At 46.6% G+C, this 12,595-nt stretch overlaps 1 protein-coding gene across 4 annotated transcripts in view; it reads right to left on the bottom strand.

Annotated features, from left to right (window-relative positions):
- The window catches only part of Uspl1 (ubiquitin specific peptidase like 1), a 33,627-nt gene extending 21,419 nt beyond the window's left edge, over window positions 1-12,208 (bottom strand). The window contains exons 1-4 of one of the 4 annotated variants that reach the window (XM_028878068.2): window positions 12,005-12,208; window positions 8,959-9,124; window positions 8,299-8,427; window positions 369-990 (exon numbers count right to left, since the gene is read on the bottom strand). In XM_028878068.2, the coding sequence (XP_028733901.1) occupies window positions 369-990; window positions 8,299-8,427; window positions 8,959-9,054 (847 nt within the window). In that variant the 5' untranslated portion in view covers window positions 9,055-9,124; window positions 12,005-12,208. Of the gene's footprint in view, window positions 1-368; window positions 991-7,243; window positions 7,277-8,298; window positions 8,428-8,958; window positions 9,125-12,004 lie in introns of those variants that run through there. The other 3 variants (XM_028878065.2, XM_028878067.2, XM_028878066.2) reach the window with 3 other exon arrangements.
- Between the last annotated feature and the right edge of the window lie 387 nt (window positions 12,209-12,595).

The raw sequence follows: 12,595 nt of genomic DNA, 5'->3' as shown, positions 1-12,595 counted from the left end.
GTATGTACATCTATACACACAGATACACCAAAATCCAAGGGTGCTCAAGTCAGTTGCACACCCCTGGTAGTCAAGGGCAGGGTGTTGGGGATATCACAGGTGACTCTCATTTACTGCTTCCATCTCTTTGGTGGATTCTACGACGACCGCTACCACCCTGAGGAGCTAAGGCATACCATGGCCGCCGCTCTCTTCTTCGCGGCAGCTTTGCAGGCGGTCACGTGCTGTACCCCGCCCGCACTATCTCTATCTAGGCTCCCCGCCTAGGTCTCTGCATAGAATAATGACTGCTCATGGCTTCTCTTCCACAAGCGGTGAGGCAAAACAACACCGACATCTTCCAACTTAGAGGAACAATAAGCACGAACCTGTGACAGCGTGCAAGTGATGGGTGTGCAGGAGCGTATCTGCTTGGTGGTATGCTTCCAACAGCCTCCCAAACACACACTCCTCCCTGGAGCACGTCTCCACCACAGTGGTCTTCAGCGCCGCCAGGTGCACCAGGGCCGAGAGGATACAGTCTAGCCAGCAGAGCGCCTGAGAGTTTTTCCACTGGACACAGAGAGTCTGGCCAAAGGATAAACATCTGCTCTTGGATGGCATTTTCAGCCCAGATCCTTCACTTCGGGGGAGCATTCCAGAGACAGTAACTGTGGCAGGATCTTCTGTAGGAGCCACGTCCATGTTTCCAGCTTCCAAAGCCTCATTCTGCTCCAGGGAACCAACTGTCCTGACAGGATTCTGGTGACCAATGTTCTCTGGTAAGCTTGATGAGGTGTCACCACACACTTTTCCATTATATTTTCCATTCACAATCTGTTCACCAGTGACAAGGTGACTTCTAGTCTTTTTAGAATGGACTGGAAGCGGTGAATTCTTACAGTTGGTTTCCAATCTCTTTCTTTTTTGAGGCTTATTTTGAGTGTGACAATCTTCCAAATCAGGAGAAATTAAATTAGTAAGTGATTCAGAGCCCAAAGGATAAATGCACTAGAAAGAAAAAAATAAAATTGTTAAGAAAAAAAAAAAACCTCAATAATAATCCAAATCAGTTGAAGTTTTACCTTAGATTCCTGTGTCATAAAAAACACACAGCCAGGCGGTGGTGGTGCACGCCTTTAATCCCAGCACTCGGGAGGCAGAGCCAGGCGGATCTCTGTGAGTTCGAGGCCAGCCTGGGCTACCAAGTGAGCTCCAGGAAAGGTGCAAAGCTACACAGAGAAACCCTGCCTCGAAAAACCAAAAAACAAAAATAAAATAAAGAAATCACTGAACAATGAATTAAAACACACACACACACACAATTTCCCCAGGCAGTAGTGGCGCACGCCTTTAAAATCCCAGCACTCGGGAGGCAGAGGCAGGCAGATCTTTGTGAGTTCAAGGCCAGCCTACTCTATAAAGCAAGATCCAGGAAAGGTGCAAAGCTACACAGAGATACCCTGTCTCGAAAGAAAACACACACACACACACACACACACACACACACACACACACACACACACAATTTTAGCATTCATGCGACATGAGAGTATTTCTCACAACCTAAATTTCAAAGAACTAGAGGTAATTAATCAAAGTTTGCCCCACCCCAAAGAATACTCCCCCTAGTTAATTTGCATCATCAAATCCTGCAAGCCTGGCAGAGTGATAATATATGCCTTTAATCCCAACACTTAGGAAGTAAGAGTAATGTGGGTCTCTCTGAGTTGGAGGCCAGCCTGGACTATATAGTGAGTTCCAGAACAGCCAGGACTACATAGAGAAATCCTGTCTCAAAGGGGGTAAGGCTTTAAGTTACAATAGACTAGGCTGAAAGAAAACACTATTTTGACTTTAATTAAAGTGTGTGTGTGTGTTTGTGTGTGTGTGTGTGTGTGTGTGTGTGTGTGTGTGTGTGTGTGTGTGTGTGTGAGAGAGAGAGAGAGAGAGAGAGAGAGAGAGAGAGAGAGAGAGAGAGATTGTCAAGTAAATAAAAACTTTCAGCAATGTAAAGAAAGACTGTGTGCTACTTTGGGAGAGAGAAGCAACTTACAGCATTAAAAATTGAGAAAGTTTGCTTGTTTGTTTATTTTTTTTCAATACAGGGTTTCTCTGTGTAACATTCCTGGCTGTCCTGGAATTCACTTTGTAGACAGGCTGGCCTTGAACTCACAGAGATGCACCTGCCTCTGCCTCCAGAGTGCTGGAATTAAAGGTATGTGCCACCATGCCCCACTAGGAAAATATTTTTTACATAAAATTTTGCCAAGTACTTTCTATGCATCTTATATGTTCTAAGATCTATTTTTATTATCCTTACTGATGTGTGTCTATTTCTGAGTGAATGTGGTGTATGTGGATGCCTAGAGGCCAAAAGAGGATGTCGGATGCCTAGGAGGTAGAAGTCACAGGCAACTGTGAACTGCCTAATGTGGGTACTGAGATTGAACTCAAGTCCTCTGCAAGAGCAGTACCTGTTCTTAACCGATGAGCCATTGCTCCAGTCCCTGGATCCTGCATTTGAAACAAGTTCAAGGCTTGCAAATATCTCATTTGAAAATGTGCCTTCTTGTGGTGGCGCACGCCTTTAATCCCAGCACTCGGGAGGCAGAGCCAGGCGGATCTCTGTGAGTTTGAGGCCAGCCTGGGCTACCAAGTGAGTTCCAGGAAAGGCGCAAAGCTACACAGAGGAACCCTGTCTTGAAAAAACAAAAACAAAAACAAAAAAAAAAAAAATGTGCCTTCTTACCAGGCATGGTAGCACACGCCTTTAATCCCAGCATTCGGGAGGCAGAGGCAAGAGGTTCTCTTTGAGGTCAGCCTGGTTGACAAAGCCAGGGTTGTTACACAGAGAAACCCTGTCTTGAAAGGCCAAAATAAGTAAATAAATAATGCGTTCAACACCACTATGGTAGACTGGTGTCCTCCGGTGAACTGAACAGCCACACCTCCCTCAGTCAGTCCTCCAGACTGTGCTTGGCTGTTTCCAGCTTTGGGGGACATCAGGTACATCAAGTGCAGGGAAGCAGCCAGTAAGGCTCCTGACTGCCTGTCTGCACCGAGCTCCTCGGCAGCATCGAGTACCACGGCTAGCGCTTGGCTGTTCAGCAGACACTATCATATGCATCAGGAGCCTTGCCTGGTGACCCCAAGAATACTGAGACTCAATCAAGCCATGACCTAGGAAGCTAGGATGTTCTCAGGTAATTTACCTCATGGCTACAGGTATGTAGCATGAGCTAAATTTCCTTTCTCTGTGAGCACTTCAGTTTTTCAGCACAATCTCTGCACTGTTAGCTGTACAGTGAAGTCCGTACCAGCCTGACCTAAACCTCATGCCCCGAGGGTCCCTAAATCCCGCTCTGCCTGACCTACCTCAAAATACAAAGAAACCAAGCAAGCAAACCACTGTGAACAGAGCTTTGAGTACCAGAGAATTCCTTATCATTTAAAAAAGGAACGCATCAAAGACTTGACTAAAGACTATTGTTCCAGGGTGGCTGGTCACTTTGTCTAGTATCCAGTGCTCAGAATGTGCTGTCCAAACTCCTTCCCTTGGGCATCAATGCCCACCCTCTGCTCCACAGGGTGGCCTGAGCCACTTACCCCTCCCTAACCGATAGGACCAGCATATCAACGTCTAGGTCTTTTCCCAACTAAAAACAAGAAAGGAAAGGAAAGGAACAGTTCTCAAATCCGTTCTCTTTCCTCACCACTGCTTTACCCATCGGGGCGGAGTGAGTCCTCACCCTCCTCGAGCTCCTTCTCATTCCTTCCAAATCCATGCCTGTCTCCTTGGCTTTATTCTTACCCAACCGCCTCCGATCCTGGAGTCTTTGTAATGTCTCCAGCCTCTTCACATTGGCTCAGGGCTCAACCCCAAGTCCTAGTCTAACTCACCATTCACATGGATAGTTCAGTTAGCCACATGGTGTATTCATGACCACCAAATCTTGACCTCCAATCCCAGATTCTCCATCAGCTGTTTGATGTTCGGCTCCAACTGTTTCTCCACCTGTCTAAGTTTACCTTAGTCTTCCCCTAAATCTTGCTTTTCCCAACATCTTCCCTAGCTCACCAACTACAACTCAATTCATCCAACTGATCAGAATGAACACCTGGGAATCATTCCTGCTCTCACTCCCATGCTGTTTCCTAAACCTCCAGCAAATTCTGTTGGTTTTACCTTCAGAGAACAGCAGGCCTCTGCACCCACAGGCTCCATATCCACGGGCTCTATAGCTATGCAGTTCGGCCTATGACGGCTGTGTCTGTACTGAGCATGTACAGACTTCCTTGTCATATCCCTAACTAATACAGCACAACATTCCATTTACATTGTAGTAGGTGTTAGGAATAGTCTAGAAACGCGCTTCAAAGTGATGCAGGAGGATGCAGATTGGTCATATGCAACCCTCTGCCGTTTTCTAGAAGGGAGTCCCTTGTATAAAGTAAAGCAGCCTGCAGAAGGACTACAGAAATGGAGTCCATCCGTGGCCCATCACCTCCACCTCCACCCTTTCTCCCTGGAATTCTGCACCTGCCTTTCCACTAGCCAGAGGGAAAACAGCCTGCTTGCTTTCTGCACTGCTCTCAGAACCCTGCAGCACTCTGTAAGCAGATGCTCCGGGGTTTACCTCTACACAAGCAGTTTGCTCTTAGAGACACCAACCATGCATCCTATTACTTCACTGTCATGCTATCTACCTGGACACCAAGTAGTTCTGAAATGGATACCAAGTGAGCAAACAGCCCTCGGAGAAGCCAACTGCCGACTCCAGGCACTGGACTCCCAATGAACTGGATACAACTACATTTCCCATGACCTTTGAGCATCAAGATGTCTCAAAGTCAAGAAAATGTATTCACTGGTATATTCTAGAGAACATAGTAAGAACACAAATAAAGCAATATATAGGGCAGGCCAAGGGGCAGGGAAGAGTGGTGTGGCACCTCTGTCCCATCTGAGCATACCAGTCTGAAAACTCCTGAATACTCCTGTTTCTGCAGCATTTGGTGATTAGTTCCCCACTCCCCCACCCGAGGGTCAGTGGACGAGATGCAGTCTGGCCGTTGGTCTTAGGACCCTAAGTCACCCACTGGGAAGTCGAAGGGGCTCATTATGGATGCTAAGAGCCCCGCCCATCACCTAGACTGTCATCCAGAGGCTCAGGCTCACAGACAGGGACTATGCCTCTCCCCCACCACTTCCTCCAGACTCCTCCCTCAGCCATCCTTACCAGGGATCATTAGACTATTTCCTTCTGTCCCCAGCCACTCTTGATTCACCTGCTCTCACTCCACTTGCACTCCAATGCTTTCAATGCAGAAGACAAACATGACTGGCAGCTTCAGGTCTCCCAGAGCCTTCCTGCTTCTCCCCGTGACCAGAGGACTCTATCCTCTTCCTCTCAGGCTGCTCAAATTTCACTTTCTTTCTTTTTCCTTTTTTTTTTTTTCTTTTTTGGGTTTTCAAGGCAGGGTCTCTTGGTGTATCCGTGGCTGTCCTGGAACTCACTGTAGACCAGGCTGGCCTCGAACTCAACAGAGAGCCACCTGCCTCTGCCTCCCAAGTGCTGGGATTAAAGGCGTGTGCCACCACAGCCACCACCACCTGGCCAAATTTCACTTTCTTAATAAAGCATTCCTCCCACTGCTCTATTAAAAATTCCAAATGCCCTTGGGGCTAGGGAAATGGCTCAGTGATTATGAGCGCTGTCTGCTCTTGCAGGAGTCCTAGATTTGAGTCCCACACCTACATGGAAGCTCAGAACTGCCTGGAACTCCAGCTCCAAGGGACCTGATGCCCTCTCTGGCTTCAGCGGACAGGAATGCATGTAGCACATACATTCTGACACACACACACACACACACTTTTTTTTATATTACTTAAAAATCACAAACTCCCTGAGCAGTGGTGGCCCATGCCTTTAATCCCAGTACTCAGGAAGGCAGAGGCAGGTGGATCTGAGTTCGAGGCCAGTCGGGTCTACAGAGCAAGATCCAGGAAAGGCACAAAGCTACACAGAGAAACCCTGTCTCAAAAAAAATCACAAACTCAGGCTGGAGAGATGGCTCAGCAGCTAAGAGCACTGGCTGATCTTCCAGAGGTACTGAGTTCAAGTCCCAGCACCCACGTGGCAGCTCACAACCGTCTATAACTGGAGTCCTGTGAGATCCAATGCCCTCTTCTGGTATGCAGATATACATAAAGACAAAACACCCATATACATAAAACAAACAAATCTTTTTTAAAAATCATAAACCCTTCCTTTCCTCACATTCAACTTCCACTGCTTAATTTCTCTCCCTAACTTTTTGTTGTTGTGAAAACAGGGTCATGAGTGTCAGGCTAGCCTTGAACCGAGATCCTCCTGCTCATCCTCCTGCCTCTGAGGACTATAGGAGACCACCACTGTGACTAACCTCAGAGTACTTTTCAACACTTCACAGGCACACACGCATGCTGTTTACTGTCTTTCCTGTCTTCAAGACATTCCTAGTACTGTAAGTGTAGACCCAACACAGGGACACATTCAACTGAATAAATGCACAAAGAAGTTCGTACTTCCGAGGTTAGTACCCCCTCCTGCAACACACCCCACCAAAGTGTGGGTGACCAGCTATGTCACTTGGTCTATTTTCCTAACCGGGTTGGTCATCAGGCCTCAAGTGACAACACTGTGGGGCCGCAGGCAAGCTCCATAGGTCAGTTCCTGCGGGTGAGACCCGGGAGCTTGCTGAGTCTGTCTGGAGCAGACAGAGCGGGAACTAGACACCCACAGTCACAACTCTGCGGATCTGTGCAATGCCCTGTTCCCAGAACCTACCAATCTGCTCTGTTAGTTTAAAAAAGAGGATGTCCATTTTGCAGAATAACTGAGTGTTAAACATGCATGAACTGCTCATGCTCGGGACCCTCGATCCCAAGCACCACCAACCAGAAGCCAACACCAAAGCAGAGCCCCCTGCAATGAAGGGTGTCGCCGTGGAAAAGGTGGTGGGGTGGCCAACACTGGGGAGCTACCCTGTGTTCAGTGTCCTCGACCCTCACTGCCAAAGCCTCTGCCGCCCTGAGTGAGCCCGACTGCAGGCCTATAAAGTGATGACCTTGTCCTCTGCATGCGGCTTTGTTGCCAAGTGACTAAGGCTTAATATAAATAGTTTGATTTATACCAAAACTTAAATATTTGATGGATTAACGTTGGTTAACTGTTTTTATTTCTAGATTTTATTTATTTTATGTATATACGTGTTTTACCTGCATATACGTAGATGCACCCAGAGACTGGAATTATAGATGATTGTGAGCCACCATGTGAGTGCTGGTGACAGAACCTGGGTCCTCTGCAGTAGCATTAAACACTGAGCCACCTCTCCTGATTTTTTATTTGCCATTTTAGGGATAAGATGACAGCTTTATATTGGCAAGAAATACAATGTGTGATGTTCTGTATATGAGGAGGAAAAAAAGAAAATGGATCTGAGAGTGTTATCTTGGATTTGGGGGGGTAGTTTAAAATAGTTTGTGGTTCTATGTTTGTGAGAGGTCTTACTGCTGCTTTTACTTAGCCAACTGTGGGCACTAAATATACAAATTATGGAATATAATCAATCCCATACAAGAGCTGTACCAGGGGAACCACTGATCCATTCTAAATGACAAGCTGCTTCTTCTTTTGAGAGAAGGTCTACTGGCTCAGGCTAGCTTCAAAACTGTGGCAATTCCACTCCATCCTCCCAAATACTGGGATGGGCATGCACCACGCCTGTATGCCTTAATGCTTTTAAGTACATAAAAGTTGGCTCAGAGCATATACACTGTTTTTGATATAACCAATTACCAAAACATCCTTCCAGGTAAAATGGAGATCAATAACTACGATATGCCCAGGTGTGATGGCACACACTTTTAATCCCAGCACTCGGGAGGCAGAAGCAGGCGGATCTCTGTGAGTTCGAGGCCAGCCTGTGCTACAGAGTGAGTTCCAGGACAGCCAGGGCTACACAGTGAGACCCTGTGGGTAGGGGTAGGGGTGGTAGGGGTGGTGGTAGTGGTGGTGGAGGAGGAGGAGGAGGAGAAGGAACTACTATATGCTACAGACTTAATAAGGCTCCCCCACAAGGTTAATAGCAAGTAGCAATAACTTAGGAGTTCAACTGGAAAACAGGAAACTATTTAAAATTGTTTGTCAGAGGTATTTAAAAACCGATGTTATCTATGCATTTAAAGTCTATACTCTGAAAAATACAAAATGAGTAAAATTTGAACAATGAAGGCTGAAACTTATAAACTATGTAACATTAATACTTTACCTGAAGATCCTCACACAGAGAGATAGACTCTTGGAAGTTAATTTGGTAAGTTTTTAAGGTGTTCAGCTTTCCTTTTGCTCTACAAGCAGGGCAATGCCTATCCGTTGTAACTTTAGCTGAATCATAATTCTAAAAGAGAAATAAAGCAAATTAAAAGAGACATTCCTAAATTATATTAAGTTACAAAAGAGTTAAATGGAAGGATAACCAGGGGAAAAATGTACAAATTCCCACCAGAAGGATTCTGGTAAGATTCAAAACAGCAAACAAAAGAAACCATGGACAGTCTTAAACAGTTATTATCCAAATAAGACATTTATAGTTTTAAATATCAAATTTTGAGTTAAAAACAGTATCAGTTTTATTCACAAGAAAAAGGTACTATCAACTGCCAAGGAAAATGCTTATTGTCCATATTTTCAGAGAACAGAAAACCATAAGATCTAGGCATATTTCTACTTTCACATATCAATAAGAGAGAGGTAACCAAATTATAATAATCTTTCGCCATTACTGTAAGATTTCCGTGGAAGATAGAATTTTTTAGGACTTCATTCATAAAATGAAATTAAAAATTTTAAGTTTCATTTATAATTTGAATTTCAAATACAAGAGGAAAAAAACCAATTTTGCACTTAGGCCAAAAATAAGTTCACTAACTTTTCCCAAGTACCCCAGCTTGGGGAGTGAAGATATCCCTATATCAGTCCCTGGTCCAACCCGTGGCAAACCATTTCCAATCTTCAGAGAAGCCATCAATCCGAGTCATTGGCTAATTTATTTCACTTGGAATATGCCAATATCACTAAGGATTTTTCAATGAATCCTGGAAAAAAAAAAAAGTCAACAAACAATTAAATAAAAATCCTATTTACTCTAAAAAAAGATCTTTGCTATTTTATAAGACAGAGATATTAAGTATATTTGTGAGCTACAAGTCCTTGGATAAACATTCTGTGGTCTTGAAAATACCTAAATGTATTTAGTTATTTACAAATGGATGAGAAAAGGGTAGAGAGTGATCACAGGATGCATTTTTCTAATTCATGGGAAATTAAAACTTTTCATAGAGGCAGCTACTGCTTAAAGCAAACTAGTCAATGGGTTTGAGAGCCTAAGCTGTTCAGCCTCTGTACAGTGTGAAGCAACCAGGTCAGCACTGTAAAGACCTAACCCTTTCAGTCCACTGTTCTATCAAAGAAAGAAAAGAAGAAAGGACCCACACAGTTTATACCCTCCTACTTCTGCACCAGTTGGGAATACATACTTTCCTGTTTGAAGACAGGGTCTCACTAAATAGCCCTGGCTGGCCTGGCACTCCCTATATATGTAGACCAGGCTGACCTTGAACTCTGCTTGCTTCTGCCTCCCAAGTGCTGGGATTAAAGGCCTGTAACTACAACCAGCAGAATACTACATTTAAAAAGTTACCAACAGCCGGGCGGTGGTGGCGCACGCCTTTAATCCCAGCACTCGGGAGGCAGAGCCAGGCGGATCTCTGTGAGTTCAAGGCCAGTCTGGTCTACAGAGCGAGATCCAGGACAGGGTCCAAAACTACATAGAGAAACCCTGTCTCAAAAAAAAGAAGAAAAAAAATGCTTAAAAAAGGTTTAAGTATAGACTTAAAATACAACAAAACCAGATCTAAAAGACCTTTAGGCAGAGATAGGTTATCATTTAGCCAGGGAGTTGAAACTTCAAGCATAAATCTTGCCAAAACACAAGGAGGCCTGCCTGGTCTACAGAGCAAGCAAGTTCCAGGACAGCCAGAGGGCTACACAGAGAAACCCTGTCTCAAACAAACAAAAAAGACACACACACACACAAATACATATATGCAGTGTGAAAGTCTATGTCCACACCTGTAACCACAACACTCGGGAGGAGGAAGCAGGTAAAATTTAAGGCCAGCCACAGCTATAAATGAATTCAAAGTCTGCCTGGGCTACAAGAGAACCTAACGAAAGAAAAGAAAAGGGAGGGGAAATAAGAGGAAGGGAGGAGAGGACAGAGGAGGAAGGAAAGGAAGAAAGAGAAAGAAAGGGAGAAAGAAAAAGGAAGGAAAGAAGGAAGAAAGGGAAGGAGGAAGGGAGGGAGGGAGAGTCAGTATTAGTGAATCTCAATTTCCTGATGCTTAAGAAATAACCACAACCTTCAGCTCGTTCTACTCACAACATATTCACAAAAAAAAGAATTATAGGAATAGGAAAGTCAACCTTATACGATCCAGAGTGTAAAAGCCTATGCTATGACCTAGATTTGTTCTAAGAAGTAAATGAAGCCACGCTAACACCTAAGTTACAGTTACCAGGTGATGCTGCTTCAGGAGGGAAACAGACAGTGCCCCTTCTGTCGGTCTGCATTCACTCTCAGAGAGAAACCTGCAGGCTCCTTTTTATCTACCCGAGGATCTAGGAAACTGTCCAGAATGGTTCTTTCTCAATAAGGAAGTAAAAAAATGAGAATCCTTCAAATCTGCTCTCCTGATCCTATCATCCACTATTTCAATAGGAAGACAAGGCATATCCCAACATGGTGGTACACGGCTTTAAGCCTTCAATTCCAGGCATGGATCTCTGTGAGTCCCAGGCCAGGCAGGGCAACTTAGTGAGACCTTGTCTAAAGGAAGGAAAGAAGGAAGGAAGGAGAGAAACCAACCCAAGAGAGTGGCAGAAACACCAAACGATATTGGGACACTCCCCTCCCCCAAAGATTCTCCATGTTTAAAATACCGCAAGTAGGCTCTCCAGGTCTTTCACTCTTGTCTTATATACAAAATCTTGGGTTGGGTCTTAAGTTTCAATTTGTCCCATAACAATTACCTTCATTATCTTTTCTCCAAAGTAACCTGCTCTTCCCGTATGGTGGGCTTCCAAACACACTAGAAAAGCCTGACTCTTCTACTATCATCTCCCTCGTGTATGCACAGTAAACGTCATCTAAACTCGTGGGCAGTGCTTTGGAGATGTTTGGAATCCGTCTGTCTTTCCATTCCTATCACTGTCAAAATGACAGCTCGGCTTCAAATCACCTGCTTAATCCACCCAAACAGCTCACTACGACCTAAAGGTTGTTACGAGGGGGAGACCAATCAAGTTTTCCAGTCTTCATCCCCAACACTTTTTCCTCTCAGAACCTGCCCCCTTCAATGTTGGTAAGCCACTGACATTCCAGAGACCCTAATGGGAGTTATCAGCCCAGAATGGATCCAGTCAGCAGACAATCACGAGAGAGACGTGGTTAACAAATCTAATTCACGTCATGTGTAATGTGGAAACTTATAATAGGTTCTCGAAGGGCCTTGCACCCGTCGGAGCTTTACCTCCCAGCTAGGCAGAAGAGCTGCCAAGGGCAAGGCCAAAAGACTTAAATCCGAGGCAAGAGGTCGGCTTTCAGAGTCCAGGTCGGCTTGGTACCCAGCCCAGCTCCCCGAATCTGAGACGAACAGGGCCACGAGAGATGAGCCCAAGAGGCGCGGCGCGGCGCGGGTTCCGTTACCTTGCCCATCTCCGCGCTCTCCGTGGGGCGGCCACAAACTCTGGTTTCTCTTCAGCGTTTACCCCCTTCAGCCCAAACGGCCCGGACCGACCCCAGCCTGCACCTCCCTTCTTCCCAGCCCATCCTTTCACCGTGCCCACGGCCCACCCCGGGGCACTGCAGCCGTCCCAATTCCCATGTCCCGAGGAAATTACCCTCTCTCCCTTACCGGCCGGAGGCACACCCCTTCTTCGTGTAGATTCGGCCCGAACTCCTGTTCCAGCTTGAGCTCCGCACCATCTACCCGTAACGTTCAACCCACGTTCCCCCTCGGACGGCTCCTCCCCCGCCACCGTCGCCGCTAGGAAAGCAACTTCCGCTTGGGAGTCCGCAGCCAAAGAGGCCCCCCCCGCAACACCTTCCTTCCTGAGGAGCGCCCCGCTTGAAAGCACGAGGGCAGGGCGGGCGGGAGGGGGGTTGGTGCACCAGGGGGGGAAGAGGAAAACGAGAGCACTTCCGGCAAGGCTCCGCAGAGGCGTGGCTTGGCCTCCCCGCAGGCGCAGGCGCGATCGGAACTGCGGCGCCAGGAGGGGCGGGGCCCACAGTTGCGGAGCCCGCTACACGTGAGTGGGGGGGGGAGGAAAGGGGGGGCAGGGACGGTTCTGGAAGCTGCTGGAAGGCGACGCCGGCGGCCAGGTGGCGGGGCGTGGTTAAAATGAGTGCGCGGCCCTCTGCGGAGGGATTACGCGGCCGGGGAGGGAGTGGTCGCCGGGCCGGCCGGCCGCGCGCAGGCGCAGTGGCCCGCGCGTGGCCCTCCGCG

Source organism: Peromyscus leucopus, chromosome 23 (genome assembly GCF_004664715.2).
Source record: "Peromyscus leucopus breed LL Stock chromosome 23, UCI_PerLeu_2.1, whole genome shotgun sequence".
In the NCBI taxonomy this organism is placed as follows: domain Eukaryota; kingdom Metazoa; phylum Chordata; class Mammalia; order Rodentia; family Cricetidae; genus Peromyscus; species Peromyscus leucopus.
This window is presented reverse-complemented; position numbering and strand designations above follow the sequence as displayed.